This window comes from Danio rerio, chromosome 12 (genome assembly GCF_052040795.2).
Source record: "Danio rerio strain M-AB ecotype USA chromosome 12, GRCz13ab, whole genome shotgun sequence".
NCBI classification, from domain to species: domain Eukaryota; kingdom Metazoa; phylum Chordata; class Actinopteri; order Cypriniformes; family Danionidae; genus Danio; species Danio rerio.
In genome coordinates, this window is record NC_141032.1 from 50802501 (window position 1) to 50820000 (window position 17500).

Here is a 17500-nt window from a genome sequence, read left to right on the forward strand (position 1 = left end):
GAGGTTTTCAGTAAATGATTCATTGATTCAAATAATTTGCCCTGAGATCTTCCGTAAATGATTTATTGATTCAGATGATCCGCTCACAGGTCTTCAGTAAATGATTCATTAATTCAGATGATTTGCTCAGAGATCTTTAGTAAATGATTCAAATGATTCGCTCAGAGGTCTTCAGTAAATAATTCACTGATTCCAATGATTTGCTTACAGAGCTTACATAAATGATTCATTGATTCACATGATTCACTCAGAGGTCTTCAGTAAATAATTAATTGATTCCAATGATTTGCTTACAGATCTTCCGTAAATGATTCACTGATTCAGATGATTCGCGCAGAGGTCTTCAGTAAAGGATTCATTGATTAACATATTTGGGAAACTTTTACTTCTTGTCAGTGAACCACTCACTGCTTCAAATAATCCATTCAGATCGAGTCTCCAGTAAATGATTCACTGATTCAAATGATCCTTTTTTCCCAGGTTCTGCAGGTTGCAATGTCTCGAATTTTGCCAACCGATCTTAAGCCAATTGTAATGGTTTGTTTTGGTTCACTTTGGAATTTTTCCAACCAGCGCAGAGCCCGGGGAAACAGAGTATCACTGATTCAAATGATCCATTCATGGTGAATTTTGAGTAAAAGATTCACTGATTCAAATGATCGTTTCAGGGTTGAGCTTCAGTAAATGATTCTCTAACTCAAATGATTGATTCAGAGTAAATCTCTGAAACAGTGAAAACTTTTGAACAAGGCATTTAAAGGGATAGTTCACGCACAAACTAGGTTCTGTCTTTATTTTCAGTGCTGGACAGTAACTAGAGACTTAAGTACATATTGTCAGAGTATATTTAAATTGGGAAACTTTTACTTTATTACGTTCCAAAACAATATCTTGTGCCGTTTACTCTACTACATTTCGTGAATTAAGATTAATAACAGGTTGTTTCGGTGTTTAATTAGTGAAAAAGCTGAATTTGAGCAATTTAATCAGTTCACAATTGAACAAATTATTATTGAATTGGACTGATATCCACAACTCAGTGAACGACTCATTGATTTATTTAAATGACTCATTCAGAGCGAGTCTGCAGTAAATGATTCACTGATTCAAATGATCCATTCACAGTGAGCTAAACTGTCTGGGGAAATACATGTGTCGTATTTACATTACATTATATTATTCATTTTCTTTTTGGTTTAGTCCCTTATTCATTCATCAGGGGTCGCCACAGCGGAATGAACCACCAACTTATCCAGCATGTTTTACGCAGTGGATGCCCTTCCAGCTGCAACCTATCACTGGGAAACACCCATACACTCTCATTCACACTCATACACTACGGCTAAGTTATAAGTCCCCTATAGCGCATGTGTTTGGGCTGTGGGGTAAACCAAAGCACCCGGAGGAAACCCACGCCAACACGGGGAGAACATGCAAACTCCACACAGAAACACCAGCTGACCCAGCCGGGACTTAAACTAGCAACCTTCCTGCTGTGAGGCTATCGTGCTACCCACTGCGCCACCCCTATATTATATTATATTATATTATATTATATTATATTATATTATATTATATGCAATAGATTTATCTTTTGCTGTTGTTGATTGTCTGTCTTTGCAAGGGAGCAAAGAATATTGTACATAAAGTACTGTTAACAGGCTTATAATAAAAATATATATATATATAATATATTTGGTTAAAGTATATGTACATAAGCCTCTTGTAGTTCTAAACTAATTTAACAGGTTTTGAAGTGCAGCTCCCCCTACTGGCTAACCTTGCTGATGCTCCAGTGATGCCGATGTGCATTCTTAACCCTTTGATGCACAAGCTATAAAATAGATATAGAAAAAATCAACTTAGACGGGTCACTGTAGACCCATGTAGTGCATTAAAGGGTTAATATTATTTGTTTATATATATATATATATATATATATATATATATATATATATATATATATATATATATATATATATATATATATATATATATATATATATACATACAATCACAATCTGATATATTATCAGAGCTGCTTATGGTTATTAAAACACCAAAACATAACCTTTAAAGATCAGTTCAATCCAGAAGTGTGCAAGTCACCATCATCAATGGTGAACAGGAATCAGCTCACTCTATAAAAATGCTGGGTTGTATTATCCAAAAGTTGGGTCAAATATAGACAAACTGAATGATGGGATTATATTTAAAATGAAATGTAAATGATACTTTTAAACCCAACATATGTGCTTGACCATGTCTGACCCAATGTTAGATTCATTTTTTATTTCAATATTTTTTAACCCAACAGCTGTGCTTGTCCATATTTGACCCAGTGTTGAGTTGGTTTGCAATTAAATTTAAATTAAACTTTTTTAACCCAACTGCTGGGTAATTCCACATTTAACCCAATGTTCTTTTTTCTTCAATTCAATTTTAATGGCATTTTTTACCCAACGGTTGGGTTTGTCCATATTTAACTCAACACTGCATTGTTTTACCAATTACATTTAAACTATACTTTTTAGCCCAAGGGTGGGTTTGTCCATATTTGACCCAACCTTGGGTAAATTCTTTTCAATACATTTAAATGGCACGTTTTAACCCAGTATTGAGTTGTTTTTTCAATGAAATTTAATTGGCACTTTTTAACTCAACATTTAGTTTTTTTTTTCAATTACATTTAATTGAGATGCACTTTTTAGTCCAAAGTTTGGGTTAGTCCATATTTAACCCAGCATTGAGTTTCTTTCAATTAAACTTAATTGACATGCATTTTAGCCCAAATTTAAGTGAGTCCATATATAACCCAGCATTGAGTTATTTTTTTCAATAAATTTAATTGACATGCATTTTTTAGCCAAAAGATTGGGTTAGTCCATATTTCCCCTATGTTGGTATGAAAGCATTTTCCCAGTTGCTGCTTTGTGGATGTCTCGGTGCTGCTGGAGGTCTGCTTCAGCCCTGACTCACTCTTGTAAAGACTCTGGAATCCAGAATCATCTTCCTGCAGCTCAACTGAGTCACACAACTCAGCAGAACCATTGTTTTGTCCAGCATAAACAGCCCAGAAAGCCTCGACCCAGCTGGTTTTATGTTAGTCATTCATTAAAGGAGCAGTTTCCCCAAAACAAATGTTCTGTCGTCATTTACTGACCGTTCTCATCTCATGCTGTTCACTTTCCCTTCCATAAAATAATCTGTAGTGCTGTCGCCTCACAGTAAGAAGGTCGCTGGTTCGAACCTCGACTCAGTTGGCGTTTCTGTGTGGAGTTTGCATGTTCTCCCTGCCGGGTTTCCTCCGGGTGCTCCGGTTTCCCCCACAGTCCAAATTGGGGTGAATTGGGTAGGCTAAATTGTCGGTAGTGTGTGAATGTGTGTGTGGATGTTTCCCAGAGATGGGTTGCGGCTGGAAAGGCATCCGCTGCGTAAAAACTTGCTGGATAAGTTGGTGGTTCATTCTGTTGTGGCGACCCCGGATTAATAAAGGGACTAAGCCGACAAGAGAATGAATGAATGAATGAATGAATGAATGAATGAAAATGCATACTGATTTCAAAAGCCTCGTAAAAGATTATTCAAACTAAAATGGAATTTGATATCATTTACTTGACTTTGTGTGTGTGTGTATGTGACGTTTTATCTTGAAAATATGAACTTAAGACTCTTCCATCAACTATATTATCGTCACCTGTATTACTGTACACTGTTACCGTCAACTGTTACCGTCACCTATATTACCGTCAACTATGTGACCGTCAACTATGTGACCGTCAACTATGTCTCTGTCAATTCTATTATTGTCAACTCTGTTATCGGCAACTTTGTTATTGTCAACTCTGTAACCGTCAACGTTGTTAACGTCAACTCTGTCACTGTCAATTCTGTTACCCTTAACTCTGTTATCGTCAACTCTGTTACCGTCCACAATGTCAGTCAATTTTGCCATCGTCAACTATGTTTTTGTCAACTAATTCACTGTCAATTATGTTACCGTAAAGTCTGTTATCGTCAACTATGTTACCGTCTACTATGTCACTCTCAAATCTGTCAGTCAAATCCGTTATTGTCAACTCTGTTACCGCCAACTGTTAACGTTAACTATGTCACTGTCAACTCTGTTACCATCAACTCTGTTATTGTCAATTCTGTTATCGTCAACTATGTCAGTCAATTCTGCCAAGGTCAACTATGTTAATGTCAACGAAGTCACTGTCAATTCTGTTACCGTCAACTCAGTTGACGGTGCCAGAATTGACAATAACAATCACTGTCAAATCTATTATTGTCGATTCTGTTATTGGCAACTTTGTTATCATCAACTCTGTTACCGTCAACTGTTACCGTCAACTATGTCACTGTCAATTCCGTCAACTCTGTTATTGTCAACTATGTTACCGTCAACTCTGTCAGTGTCAATTATGTGTGTGTGTGTGTGTGTGTGTGTGTGTGTGTGTGTGTTGAAGAGCCACTGAGCTAACTGACAGGCCGGGGAAACCAGACAAACTGTATTTCTGACGGCAGACACGAGAACGAGTCTCTCGCGCTTGAACTACATCTGTCAGATTATAACGGCTTTAACACACACCTTTCAAACTTGTGTCACAAAAACACTCCATAAACCAATAAAACGCTATTGAAACCTATTTTTGGAGTGCAAATGACATATTATAAACGGAAGCTCTAACCATTATACAGGAAGACGCTGGTCGCTATGGTGCCCTCCATGCAGCCGCCAAGAAAAAAGGTCTATAATAACCTGCTGAGAAACTTGTAAGCGTTTGTATGTGGAGAACGGGTTATGGCACCTCTTTGGAGGATCATAACAGGTTTATAAGTGAAGACCGCGGCTGGTGGGCACTACCCGCCTATGTCATTTTTTACCCTCAAAAATATATTCAAAACCACCCAATCTGGCAACACTGACCCCGGGCTGCGAGCGCACCGCAAGTCAAGTGACAAGAATTGACTGATCAGCTTCAGCTTGTGTGGAATATTCACATTTCGGTAAGATTAGATTTCCCAGACAAACACAGAACACACAAACACTGCAGTGCTGTGTACTTTTCTCCAGAAACAGAACTTGTATCAGAGCGACAGCAATGTTTTTTCAGCTTGCCATCCTCTGAGAAAACAGTTAATGGTCGTCTAGCAACCTACGACCTTGCTGGTCTCAATGCTGGTTTTGCTGGTCTCAATGCTGGTTTTAATGCTGGTTTTGCTGGTCTCAATGTTGGTTTTGCTGGTTTCAATGCTAGTATTGCTGGTTTCAATGCTGGTTTTGCTGGTTTCAATGCTGGTTTTGCTGGTTTCAATGTTGGTGTTGCTGGTTTCAATGTTGGTTTTGCTGGTTTCAATGTTGGTTTTGCTGGTTTCAATGCTGGTTTTGCTGGTTTCAAAGTTGGTTTTGCTGGTTTCAATGCTGGTTTTGCTGGTTTAAAAGTTGGTTTTGCTGGTTTCAATGCTGGTTTTGCTGGTTTCAAAGTTGGCTTTGCTGGTTTCAATGTTGGTTTTGCTGGTTTCAATGCTGGTTTTGCTGGTTTCAATGCTGGTTTTGCTGGTTTAAAAGTTGGTTTTGCTGGTCTCAATGTTGGTTTTGCAGGTTTCAAAGTTGGTTTGCTGGTTTCAGTGTTGGTTTTGCTGGTTTCAAAGTTGGTTTTACTGGTCTCAAGGACGGTTTTGCTGGTCTCAATGTTGGTTTTGGTGGTCTCAAAGTTGGTTTTGCTGATTTCAAAGTTGGTTTTGCTGATTTCAAAGTTGGTTTTGCTGATTTCAAAGTTGGTTTTGCAGGTTTCAGTGTTTGTTTTGCTGGTCTCAATGCTGGTTTTGCTGGTTTCAATGCTGGTTTTGCTGGTCTCATTGTTGGTTTTGCTGGTTTCAAAGTTGGTTTTGCTGGTCTCAATGTTGGTTTTGCTGGTCTCATTGTTGGCTTTGCTGGTTTCAAAGCTGGTTTTGCTGGTTTCAAATTTGGTTTTGCTGGTTTCAATGCTAGTATTGCTGGTTTCAATGTTGGTTTAGCTGGTTTCAATGATAGTTTTGCTGGTTTCAATGTTTGTTTTGCTGGTTTCAATGCTAGTATTGCTGGTTTCAATGCTGGTTTTGCTGGTTTCAATGCTAGTTTTGCTGGTTTTAATGATGGTTTTGCTGGTTTCAATGCTAGTTTTGCTGGTCTCAATACTGCTTTTGCTGGTCTCAATATTGGTCAGGAGCAGCACTAAGACCAGCAAAACCAGCATTGAGACCAGAACTGAAACCAGCAAGACCAGCCGTGAGACCAGCAAGACCAGCATTGAGATCAGCATACCAGCATTAAAACATCCCTTACCAGCATATGCAGTCTTTTTCAGCAGGGAAATACGGGGGGAAAGGGGGTCTCAGGCAAAAAAAAAGGTTGGGAACCCCTGTTTTAAGTGTTGTGAACAGGAACGGCAACATTACAAATGCTTTACCGATACAACTTTTTTTTAAATGTGTTGCAAGAAGCAAAATTGCTATACATGTTTATTAAACAGAAAACCCACGGTAAATAATGTGTGTTGTGTATTGTTTGCAATATACAAGTCAAAGTAAATGTAGAAATCACTACTTTCTTTTTTTATTTGTGTTTTCCATACTGTCTCAACTGTTTCTGATTTGGGATTGTAGTTACGTTATAATTAAGTTACCTTTGAGTAGACTCTTTAAAAAAGAAAAGTAATTAAACGTTGTAGTTACACACTGATCATTTAGGAGAGTTGTTTTATATAGCTCTAATAAGTGTTAGGGGATGTCCAGAGTGAAGTGTTTGTGCAGTATTTCCGGCAGTGCTGCTGATGTGGATGAACGTTGATAATGTGAGCTTTAATTATCGCTGCTGAAGTTTATTCTGCGTCTCCGGGTCTGTGTCTCAGCCCTCAATGCTGCTCTTTGTTTGGCGGATTCTTCAGCTCCGGCTCGGGTTTCAGGGATCTCAGAGGATCTGGAAGACTTTTCAAAGCTGGGGGCGCCAGATCCTCCACGCTTATCTGCAGATGGAGCTGATACAGCAGAGCTTTGGAGAGCAGCACAAGTACATTCACAAACTCCTGGAAGACATTACAGAGAAGAAGACAACCAGAATCTGGAGATCAGCAGCACAACACAACATTATAGATATACAGCAATGTCAGAATTATTCACCCTCCTGTGCAATATTTAGTCTATTCCAAATACTGTTTTTCACATTATTTCCTCTAATATTATTTCTAATGGAGAAAGTCTGATTTGTTTTATTTCGGCTACAATAAAAGCAGTTCATAATTGTTCATAAGCCATTTTAAGCTCAATATTATTGGCCCCTTCAGCAATATTAGTGTTGGATTGTCTCCAGAACAAACCACTGTTACACAATGACTTGCCTAATTACCCTAACTTTACCCTAATTACCCTAGTGAAGCCTTTACATGTCACTTTAAGCTGAACACTAGTGTCTTGAAGAATATCTAGTCTAATATTATGTGCTGTCATCATGGAGAGAAGAAAATAAATCAGTTATTAAAACTCTTATGATTAGAAATGTGTTGGAAAATCTCTAAATTTCACAGGAGGGTGAATAGTTCTAATTTCAACAGTAGCTGTATATGTACACACTCACTGGCCACTTTATTAGGTACACCTTACTAGTACTGGGTTGGACCCCTTTCGCCTTCAGAACTGCTTTAATCCTTCATGGCAGAGATTCAACAAGCTGCTGGAAATATTCCTCAGAGATTTTGCTCCATATTGTCATGAGAGCATCACACAGTTGCTGCAGATTTGTCGGCTGCACATCCATGATGCCAATCTCCCGTTCCACCACATCCCAAAGCTGCTCTATTGGATTGAGCTCTGGTGACTGTGGAGGCCATTTGAGTACAGTGAACTCATCGTCATGTTCAAGACACCAGTCTGAGATGATTGAGCTTTATGACATGCTGCGTTATCCTGCTGGAAGTAGCCATCAGAAGATGGAGACACTGTGCTCATAAAGGGATGGACATGGTCAGCAGCAATACTCAGGTAGGCTGTGGCGTTGATGCTCAATTGGTACTAATGGACCCAAAGAAAATCTCCCCCACACCATTACACCACCACCACCAGCCTGAACCGCTGATACAAGGCAGGATGATCCATGCTTTCATGTTGTTGAGGCCAAATTCTGACCAGAGCATCCGAATGTGTCAGCAGAAATGGAGACTCATCAGAGCAGCAACGTTTCTCCAATCTTCTATTGTCCAGTTTTGGTGAGCCTGTGTGAATTGTAGCCTCAGTTTCCTGTTCTTAGCTGACAGGAGCGGCACCCGGTGTGCTCTTCTGCTGCTGTAGCCCATCCGCCTTAAGGTTGGCCGTGTTGTGTGTTCAGAGATGCTCTTCTGCAGAGCTCGGTTGTAGCGAGTGCTTATTTGAGTTACTGTTGCCTTTCTATCAGCTGGAACCAGTCTGGCCATTCTCCTCTGACCTCTGGCCTCATCAACAAGGCATTTGCGCCCACAGAACTGCCGCTCACTGGATATTTCCTCTTTGTCAGACGATTCTCTGTAAACCCTAGAGATGATTGTGTGTGAAAATCCCAGTAGATCAGCAGTTCCTGAAATACTCAGAGCAGCCCGTCTGGCAGCAACAACCATGCCACGTTGAAAGTCACCTAAATCCCCACTTAAATCCCCAACTTCCCCATTCTGATGCTCACTTAAACTGCAGCAGATCCTCTTGATCATGTCTACATGCCTAAATGCATTGAGCTGCTGCCATGTGATTGGCTGATTAGAAATTTGCGTTAATGAGCAGTAAAACAGGTGTACCTAATAAAGTGGCCGGTGAGTGTAAATCTCCACTTATTCATTTACAGCAGGGGTCACCAATCTCGGTCCTGGAGGGCCGGTGTCCCGGCAGGGTTTAGCTCCAACTCAACACACCTGCCTGGATGTTTCAAGTATACCTAGTAAGACCTTGATCAGCTTGTTCAGGTGTGTTTGATTAGGGTTGGAGCTAAAATCTGCAGGATATCGGCCCTCCAGGAACAAGTTTGGTGATCACTGATTTACAGCATAAAGTCATAATTATGAAACATAAACACAAAATTGTAAGTGCGAAAAAAAAAAGTCTTAAAAAGGTCTAAAAATTCCTTCATGCAAAAACAAGATAGTCAGCACACTGAGTGAGCAGCAGCCAGTTTCTTCACATGTTCACATTTCTGAAACTGTAGGAATATAAAGTCAGTGCAGTGAGATAAAGTGTCAGTAATCTTCTTTCCTGCAGTGTTTGAAGTGAAAGAGGGTTTTCTCCTGCCGTTTCTGGCTCCGGGCCGCTTTAATCTGCAGCTCTGGCTTGGTTTTCATTAATGTAAGAGTCTCTGGATGTGATAAAAGCTTCCGTACCTGCACACAGATCTGGAGTATCAGCCTTTCAAAGAGAACCGTTTCCCTCTGCAGACACACACACTCACACACTCCAAAACACACACACACACACACACACACACACACACACACACACACACACACACACACACACACACACACACACACACACACACACACACACACACACACACATTCAGCAGGAAAAAGAGGGATAACTGCACATCTCAGAAAAGAAAAACAGGAAAAAAGAGAGAATTGAGATTGGTGAACAGAGGAGATCAAGAACTCATGCTGCATTTATTTCTATTACAAGTCTTTTCTAGTCACTCTGCGGCTGCAATGATGAATAAAAAAGTTGTTTATAAGCATTTATAGCATTTGCAGAATGCACAGTGCCACTGCAGTGCTTCATCAGACATGGACCTTCAGCATGCACTGGGGCAGTTTGCTGTCGAGTGTGATGCGGCTGGGATGAGAATCAGCACCTCCAAGTCCGAGTCCATGGTGCTCCACTGGAAAAAGGTTGTTTGCCATCTCCAGGTAGGAGGAAAGTCCTTACCCCAGGTGGAGGAGTTCAAGTATCTTGGGGTTTTGTTCAGGAGTGAGAGTGAGACTGACAGGTGCAGCGGCAGCAGTAATGCGGTTGATGTATCGGTCCATTGTGGTGAAGAAGGAGCTGAGACGAAAGGACTCACCGGTCAATCTACATTCCTACTCTCACCCATGGTCATGAGCTTTGGGTCATGACTGAAAGGACAAGATCTCGGATACAAGCGGCCGAAATTAGTTTACTTCACAGGGTGGCAGGGCGCACTCTTATAGATAGGGTGAGGAGCTCTGACACCCGGGAGGAACTGGGAGTACAGCGGCAGCTCTTCCACATCAAGAGAAGTCAGCTGAGGTGGCTCGGGCATCTGTTTCTGATGCCTCCTGGACGCCTACCTAGGGAGGTGTTCCAGGCATGTCCCACCGGGAGGAGGCCTCGGGGAAGACCCAGGACATGCTGGAGGATCTATGTCACTCGGGTGGCCAGGGAACGCCTCCGGATCCCCCCAGAGGATCTGGAGGAAGTGTCTGGGGAGAGGGAAGTCTGGGGTTCTCTCCTAAGACTGCTGCCCTCGCGACCCGGCCCCGGAAAGAGGATGAATATGAATGACATTAATTACATAAGCTTATTTACGAAGTTGTGAAAAAATAACATTTGTTAATATGTCTTGATTGATAGATGGAGCTTATTGACTGATGAAAAAAAAACTTGGAAAACTTTGAAATATGTATACAAAAAAATAATGTATGTTCACCGGCCACTTTATTAGGTACACCTGTCCAACAGCTCGTTAATGTCTAATCAGCCAATCAGCATGTAGACGTGGTCAAGAGGATCTGCTGCAGTTCAGAGTGAGCATCAGAATGGGGAAGAAAGGAGATTTAAGAGACTTTAAACGTGGCATGGTTGTTGCTGCCAGACGGGCTGCTCTGAGTATTTCAGAACCTGCTGATCTACTGGGATTTTCACACACAACCATCTCTAGGGTTTACAGAGAATCGTCTGACAAAGAGGAAATATCCAGTGAGCGGCAGTTCTGTGGGCGCAAATGCCTTGTTGATGAGGCCAGAGGTCAGAGGAGAATGGCCAGACTGGTTCCAGCTGATAGAAAGGCAACAGTAACTCAAATAAGCACTCGTTACAACCGAGCTCTGCAGAAGAGCATCTCTGAACACACAACACGTCCAACCTTGAGGCGGATGGGCTACAGCAGCAGAAGAGCACACCGGGTGCCGCTCCTGTCAGGTCATTATTTATTCCTCATCAAGTCTTGATGAGGATGCATGAACCAATGCAGTGATCCAGCATGTTGACTGCATGCGTGTGTGTGTGTGTGTGTGTGTGTGTGGGTGTTTAGCCTTCAGCTCCACCACATGATGACATCACAGAAAAAAACAACACAGGAGCGCGAGTCTCTTCCACTTTCCAGACAATTAAAAACCACAAGCCTCTGAAGCTCCTCTAATGAGAGTCTAATTCTACCCATAATGCACCGCAGGCCTCGTCTAGACCCTATAACACACACACACACACACATAACAAAATTAATCTCTTATATCTGCCAGTGTGTAAAGACCCTTATGGAAACAGAGTATGCATGGTAATACACACACACACACACACACACACACACACACACACACACACACACGCACACTTTCTTTTATATCTGCTTGTGTGTAAAGATCCTTATGGAAACAAAGTTTGCATATTAAAAAAAATATATATTCACACACACACACACACACACACACACACACACACACACACACACACACACACACACACACACACACACACCAAACCCAATGTCTTATAGCTGCTCATTTGTAAAGACCTTTGTGGAAACATACCATACGCATACTAATACAAAACACACCCTTCTGCTAACTGTACTTTACTCATGTCATATCAATATTTGCACTCATTATTATATGAATATGTTCATTTGACACAGTTTTTAAGATCAAACTTTGAATGTCAGAATAAAGATTTGCACTTGCATCTAGATGTGTTCAGTTCCTGTGTGTGTGTGTGTGTGTGTGTGTCTGTGATCATATACTGCTGATACTGGGGGATGGAAACACACCAACCACGTCTAACCCAGAGAAAAAACTGCTCAAAAATCAAACCGAGTCAAATAAATGCAATACAGCGAGCAGGAACGAGTGCAGTATCTTGTCAAGCTGAATGTAATATAAACATACGAGCAGAATTAATGAAGATATTAACCCAATATTTCACCCATATGAGCAGAAATGATGAACACACCAACAAACAAACTTGCAATTGTCAAATATAAATTTGGGATGACAGAAACGTGCACATCAAATCCAGTCTACAAAACAAGATTTAATCAGCAGTAAGATTTAAAATAACTTTTATGAAAATAAAATGGTAAAATAATGTCCTTTAATCATTTAGCATCACAGTTTAACATATTTATAACCTACATTTATTAAGAACTATATTCATTTACCAACATTCTTTATAAACTGTAAAATATGCATCACATAAGTAAAAAAAAAAAAGTCAATTTATATTTTAAAACAGGATTATTACTTTTAATAAAATTTCTTTTTACCATGTTCTCAAATGATTCTTGTCCCTAAAGGGATAGTTCACCCAACAATGAGAATTTTCACTATTTAATCACCCTCAAGTGTTATAAACATTCATTTTCCTTTGGCTTAGTCCCTTATATATCAGGGGTCGTCACAGTGGAATGAACCGCCATCTATTCCAGCATATTTTACACAGCGGATGCCCTTCCAGTTGCAACCCAGTACTGGGAAACACTCATACACAATCATTCACACACACACACACACACACACACTACGGCCAGTTTAGCTCATCAATTCCCCTATAGCGCATGTGTTTGGACTGTGGGGGAAACCGGAGCACCCAGAGGAAACCCACACCAACACAGAGAGAACATGCAAACTCCACATGGAAACTGACCCAGCCGAGACCTAAACCAGAAACTTTCTAGCTGTGAGGCCACAGTGCTAACCACTGAGACACCGTGCCGCCCTGTGTTATGAAAAAAGAAACTTTGAAGAATGTAAGGGTGCACTCACACTAGGCTATTGGAACTGTGCCCAGACGTGTTAGACCCCCACTTCCCAGTTCGTTTGACAAGTGTGAGTGCTCTGAATCGGACCCAGGTGTGGTTCAGTTGGCTAACCCTGACCTGATTGGAAGAGGTGTGCCACAGTGCAGTTCAGTCGAGCTTTGGCGCGCTACACTTGAAGTGCCTGAGCCTGAAGATGAGATGTGACTTTTAAGGGATTGTTTCATATAGATGTATTAATCATTCTTACAGCTGAAAGCAGAAATGTACATAAACTGTATTCACCTTATTCTCCACAGACGAGTAGGCGCTGCCATTTGAATCTTTTTGGCTTGAGACTTCCGGTCTCATTCACTTCCATTCATTTTTTGACGTTAAAAACTGCTCATTACGCTGCTTGATGTTGCAGTTTGATATTTTCTTATTATATTACTCTACTTGGTCTGTATAGTCATGCAAACATTTGTTTGTAGAGCAAGTAGTTTGACCGTTTTCAGCCGTTTATTATTCCTAGTCATTTCTCCTATAGGCGACTGAATCGGAAGTTCTAAGACAATCGCGAAAACAGGCGCACTTCCGCATTTTAGAATAAGGTCAATAAAAAGGCACATAACCCTTAACAAATAAAAGTCAGAAGTTAATGTGACTAAACTTCAGTTTTAGGTAAGTTATGATGATCTCATGTGTTTCTGTTGTGATTAACAGCAGAATAATGAGAGAGATATTGTTTGAGAAATTGTTATAACTCTTCTTGAAAGTCAAGTTTACACACAATAAGATTATTCTGCCTCTGGAAAAGCTCTGATGATGATGTCGAGGTTTTGGAGGTTTCTGATTGGCTAATTGACAACATTTGAGTTAATATGAGGCACAACTGTAGAATAGTATTGAAGGAAAAGCTCAAACACACTGCTTCCTTGTGTGACAACATGGAGAATCAACAAGCCAGAATCAACAACAAAGCCAGATTACAATTAGCTAAATCACACTGGGAAAAGACTCATGTTTGGAGACATGTGCTGTGCTCTGATGGAGCTAAGATTGAACTGTTTGGCCATAAAGACCAGTGTTACATTTGGAGGACAAAGAGGAAAGCGCACAAGCCTAGAACACCATCCCAACTGTGCAGTATGGGGGCGGCAGCATCATGTTGTGGGGCTGTTTTGCTGCAGGAGGGACTGGTCCACTTCACAGCAGAGATGGCATCATGAAGAAAGAACATTATGGAGAAATACTGAAGCAACATCTCAAGACATCAGCCAGGACATTACAACTTGGCCACAAATGGCTCTTCCAAACAGACCATGACCCTAAGCATACTGCCAAATTAGTGAAAATGTGCTTAAAGGAGAACAGAGTGAATGTTTTGCAGTGGCCATCACAAAGCCCTGATCTCAATCCTATAGAAAAGATGGTGAGAGCAAGCCTACAAATCTGACTCGTTTACACCAATTCAGTCAGGAGGAATGAGTCAAAATTCCTGCAAACTAGCTTGAGGAAGGAGACCCAAAATATTTGACCAAAGTTATACAGTTTAAAAGCAAAGCTAAAAACATCCCAAGGAAATGCATGTAAACTATTGACTGTCTAGAAATTAATAAACAATTATCAAAAAAATAAATAAATCTGTCATTATTCTGGCATTAAGCAAATGTAAATCCTTTAGGTAATCCTAACAGACCTAAAATAGTAAACATTTAGTCTGATTTACCATCAGACATTTATCAAAAAATGGTTATGCTCCTTTTTTTAGAGTATGTAAACTTCTGCTTTCAACTGTACATTTCAATGAACATGAACGGTCAGTTTGTTAAAGGAGCAAACCCCTCACTACACCTTCAGCAAACCTCCTAATACCTGCAGCACCTGGACGTTCATGATCATTTATGAGCATCAAGAGTGCTGGATCTGTTCGGCTGGAGATTTGATTGTGTCACTGCATATCACACCACTTAAAACAATACAAAACCATAAAGCAATCGCCACTGTACAGACTGAGAGTTTCTCTTCTGTTAAACTGCATCATTGATGACGGAAGTGTGCTCTGGCTCAGATGGTAAAATACAGAGTGAGTGCAGACCGAGGAGGAGACGGAGACAACCATGCATAGTGTGAGTACACTCTAAAAAAAAAACCAGTAACCATTGACAATCATAGTAAGAAAAAAAAAGATACTATGGAAGTTAATGGCTCAAACACTTTTTCAAAGTATAATATTTTTATGCAAAATGCTGGCTTACACACAACCGATTTGTGTTGGGACAACATGAAGGATTTAAGTTAACTCGGTAGTTTTGAAATTAAGTAGATTGAACATAAAACAATTAAGTTGTCCTGAAAAAACCCTAAATGAGTGTGTTTGGATATTTCGTAGTACTTGGTTGCAGCTGGAAGGGCATCCGCTGCATAAAAAAAAATATGCTGGATAAGTTGGCGGTTCATTCCGCTGTGGCGACCCCTGATTAATAAAGGGACTAAGCTGAAACGAAAATGAATGAATGAATGCCGTAAAACACCTGGGGCCTCATGTATCAACGCTGCGTACGCCAGGTTTCACGCTCAGAATCGCTCACGTTTGGAGTTACTAACGATGAACTGAACGTGGGAATGTGCGCAGCTCCACGGCAGCTTCATGGCTGGCGTACGCACATTTATTGTGTGTGTCTGTTTTATTTCCATTGGCGACTCCTAGAGGCAGTTGTGTTAAATTCCTCTCTACAAGTGTCTGAGCCTTGCAATGGCAGCTGTATGAGACGGGTTCATCTAGCAGGTATATAAGGTTTCCACACCATACATTTGACCAGCTAAACATTAAAGCACAATTTGCAGCGGTCGCCTGTTTTCCCAATGTAATCTGAGCGATCTACTGCACGCACATTGCTATAAAGACACTATCTGAAGATGAATTTGCATACGTGAATCAGAAACATTTCCATTCAATAAATGTGCAAATAAAACATGATGCACAAACTTAATAATGATTCCTACTTGTCTTTCTTGTGATAAATAGTTGGAAAAATCTGATATGTAGCGAGGAAAAAAAGAAGAAAGAGTTCATCAGACGCTGGATTCGAACCCAGTTCATGCTCGAACATGTCAAAACATGTTGACATGCATCTTACGAGCTGCGCCACCCAGACTGTTAAGGGTACAGCAACATTTAGCACTTATACATCTCACTATTTCTTTTTTTAATGCACTCAGTGCGATGTTCAGATTTAACTGTGTTGACCGCATCAGCTAAACTCTCCCACTCTATTTTTTTCTTTTGTTGTTAATTCCGGAGGACAAACTTCCAAATAACACAGTTTTTCTCCGGTCTACCTCTGAAAGCAGCACCTCCAATTCACATTCTGTTCAAAGTTTCTCCTCTTGCTTGCTTTTGCCGTTGCTTTTTCGTTGGGTTTTGCCAAAGTAGAGTCATTAGCATATTCATGCAGGGGAGGAGTCAGGGAGGGGTTTTGTGCTCGTGCATGTTGCGCTCAGTTTCACGTTCATTTGGATGTACAAAGAGAATATGCGTGAGATTCGGCGTACGCAGTGTTTCATACATCTAAATTTTTTCTGCGCACGCACATTTACAGCTTTGTGCGTACGCAATGTTTTAGTAAGATTTCCACGCAAGTCTTCGTACATGAGGCCCCAGAAGTATTGTGTTGTTTTATTTTAAATGAGTAGCTGATGACAGAACTTCCGTTTTCAAGTGAGCCATCTCTTTCGAATGAATACCAGCCATGTGTTTTATTTTCTCTTCATTAGTGGCTGTCTCCTGCGTATACATTTTCTGAAAACAACCAAAAAAATCAGCTCATACACATTCCTGTTAGAAAAGCTTTTTAATGGAGACCGCCATCATGAAAAATGCTCATTTATAAAACAAACATCAGAGTTACCGCAGCCTTCAAACGTTAAAAAAAGAGCCGAGTGGATGATCTCTACACGCCAACTCTCGCTAAAACAGTCCTGTTCAATTAAAAACATGTTAATGGCGGGAAATCTCCACAGCCAATAGTAGAGGAGGACAGCTGATGAATATTCATGAGTTTCCCTCACAGTGTGTTCCAGTCTGAAAACTGCTCTCAGATCAGTTCTCCTCGGAACGGCAGGCCATGGCGGTTCTGCTGTAGCCAGCGGCGACGGAGACGACACAGAGTTGAGTCTCTCAGGTCCTCAAACTCGGAGAAGCCCAGCTGATTCAAGAGCTCATACACTCCAGCCGGAGCCGCAACCTAAACAACACACACACACACACTTGATTCATCACTCCACTGTAAAAAATAAAAATGCCTTTTTTTTGCTTTGTTCTTACTTTTTTACTAAATATAATCATATTTCAAAGAACTGCATTAAGATTATTATGCTTGTTTGTCCTTTAATTATGACTTTTTATCTTTGAATATTTTTTATACTTTTCAAAGTATTGAAACAGTTAAAAAATATTTGATATTTGGACTAGAAACAAGTCAAAAAGTTAGTAAAAAGCACAGTATGTAACATTTTCTCATTAAAATA

General features: G+C 40.4%; 1 protein-coding gene across 8 annotated transcripts in view; it reads right to left on the minus strand.

Annotated features, from left to right (window-relative positions):
• Positions 1 to 16809: 16809 nt before the first annotated feature.
• pald1a (phosphatase domain containing paladin 1a) overlaps positions 16810 to 17500 on the minus strand; it is a 185359-nt gene continuing 184668 nt past the window's right edge. For all 8 annotated transcript variants that reach the window (XM_087274725.2, XM_087274727.1, XM_087274729.1 and 5 more), the window contains 1 exon segment: positions 16810 to 17217. In XM_087274725.2, the coding sequence (XP_087130851.1) occupies positions 17068 to 17217 (150 nt within the window). In that variant the 3' untranslated portion in view covers positions 16810 to 17067.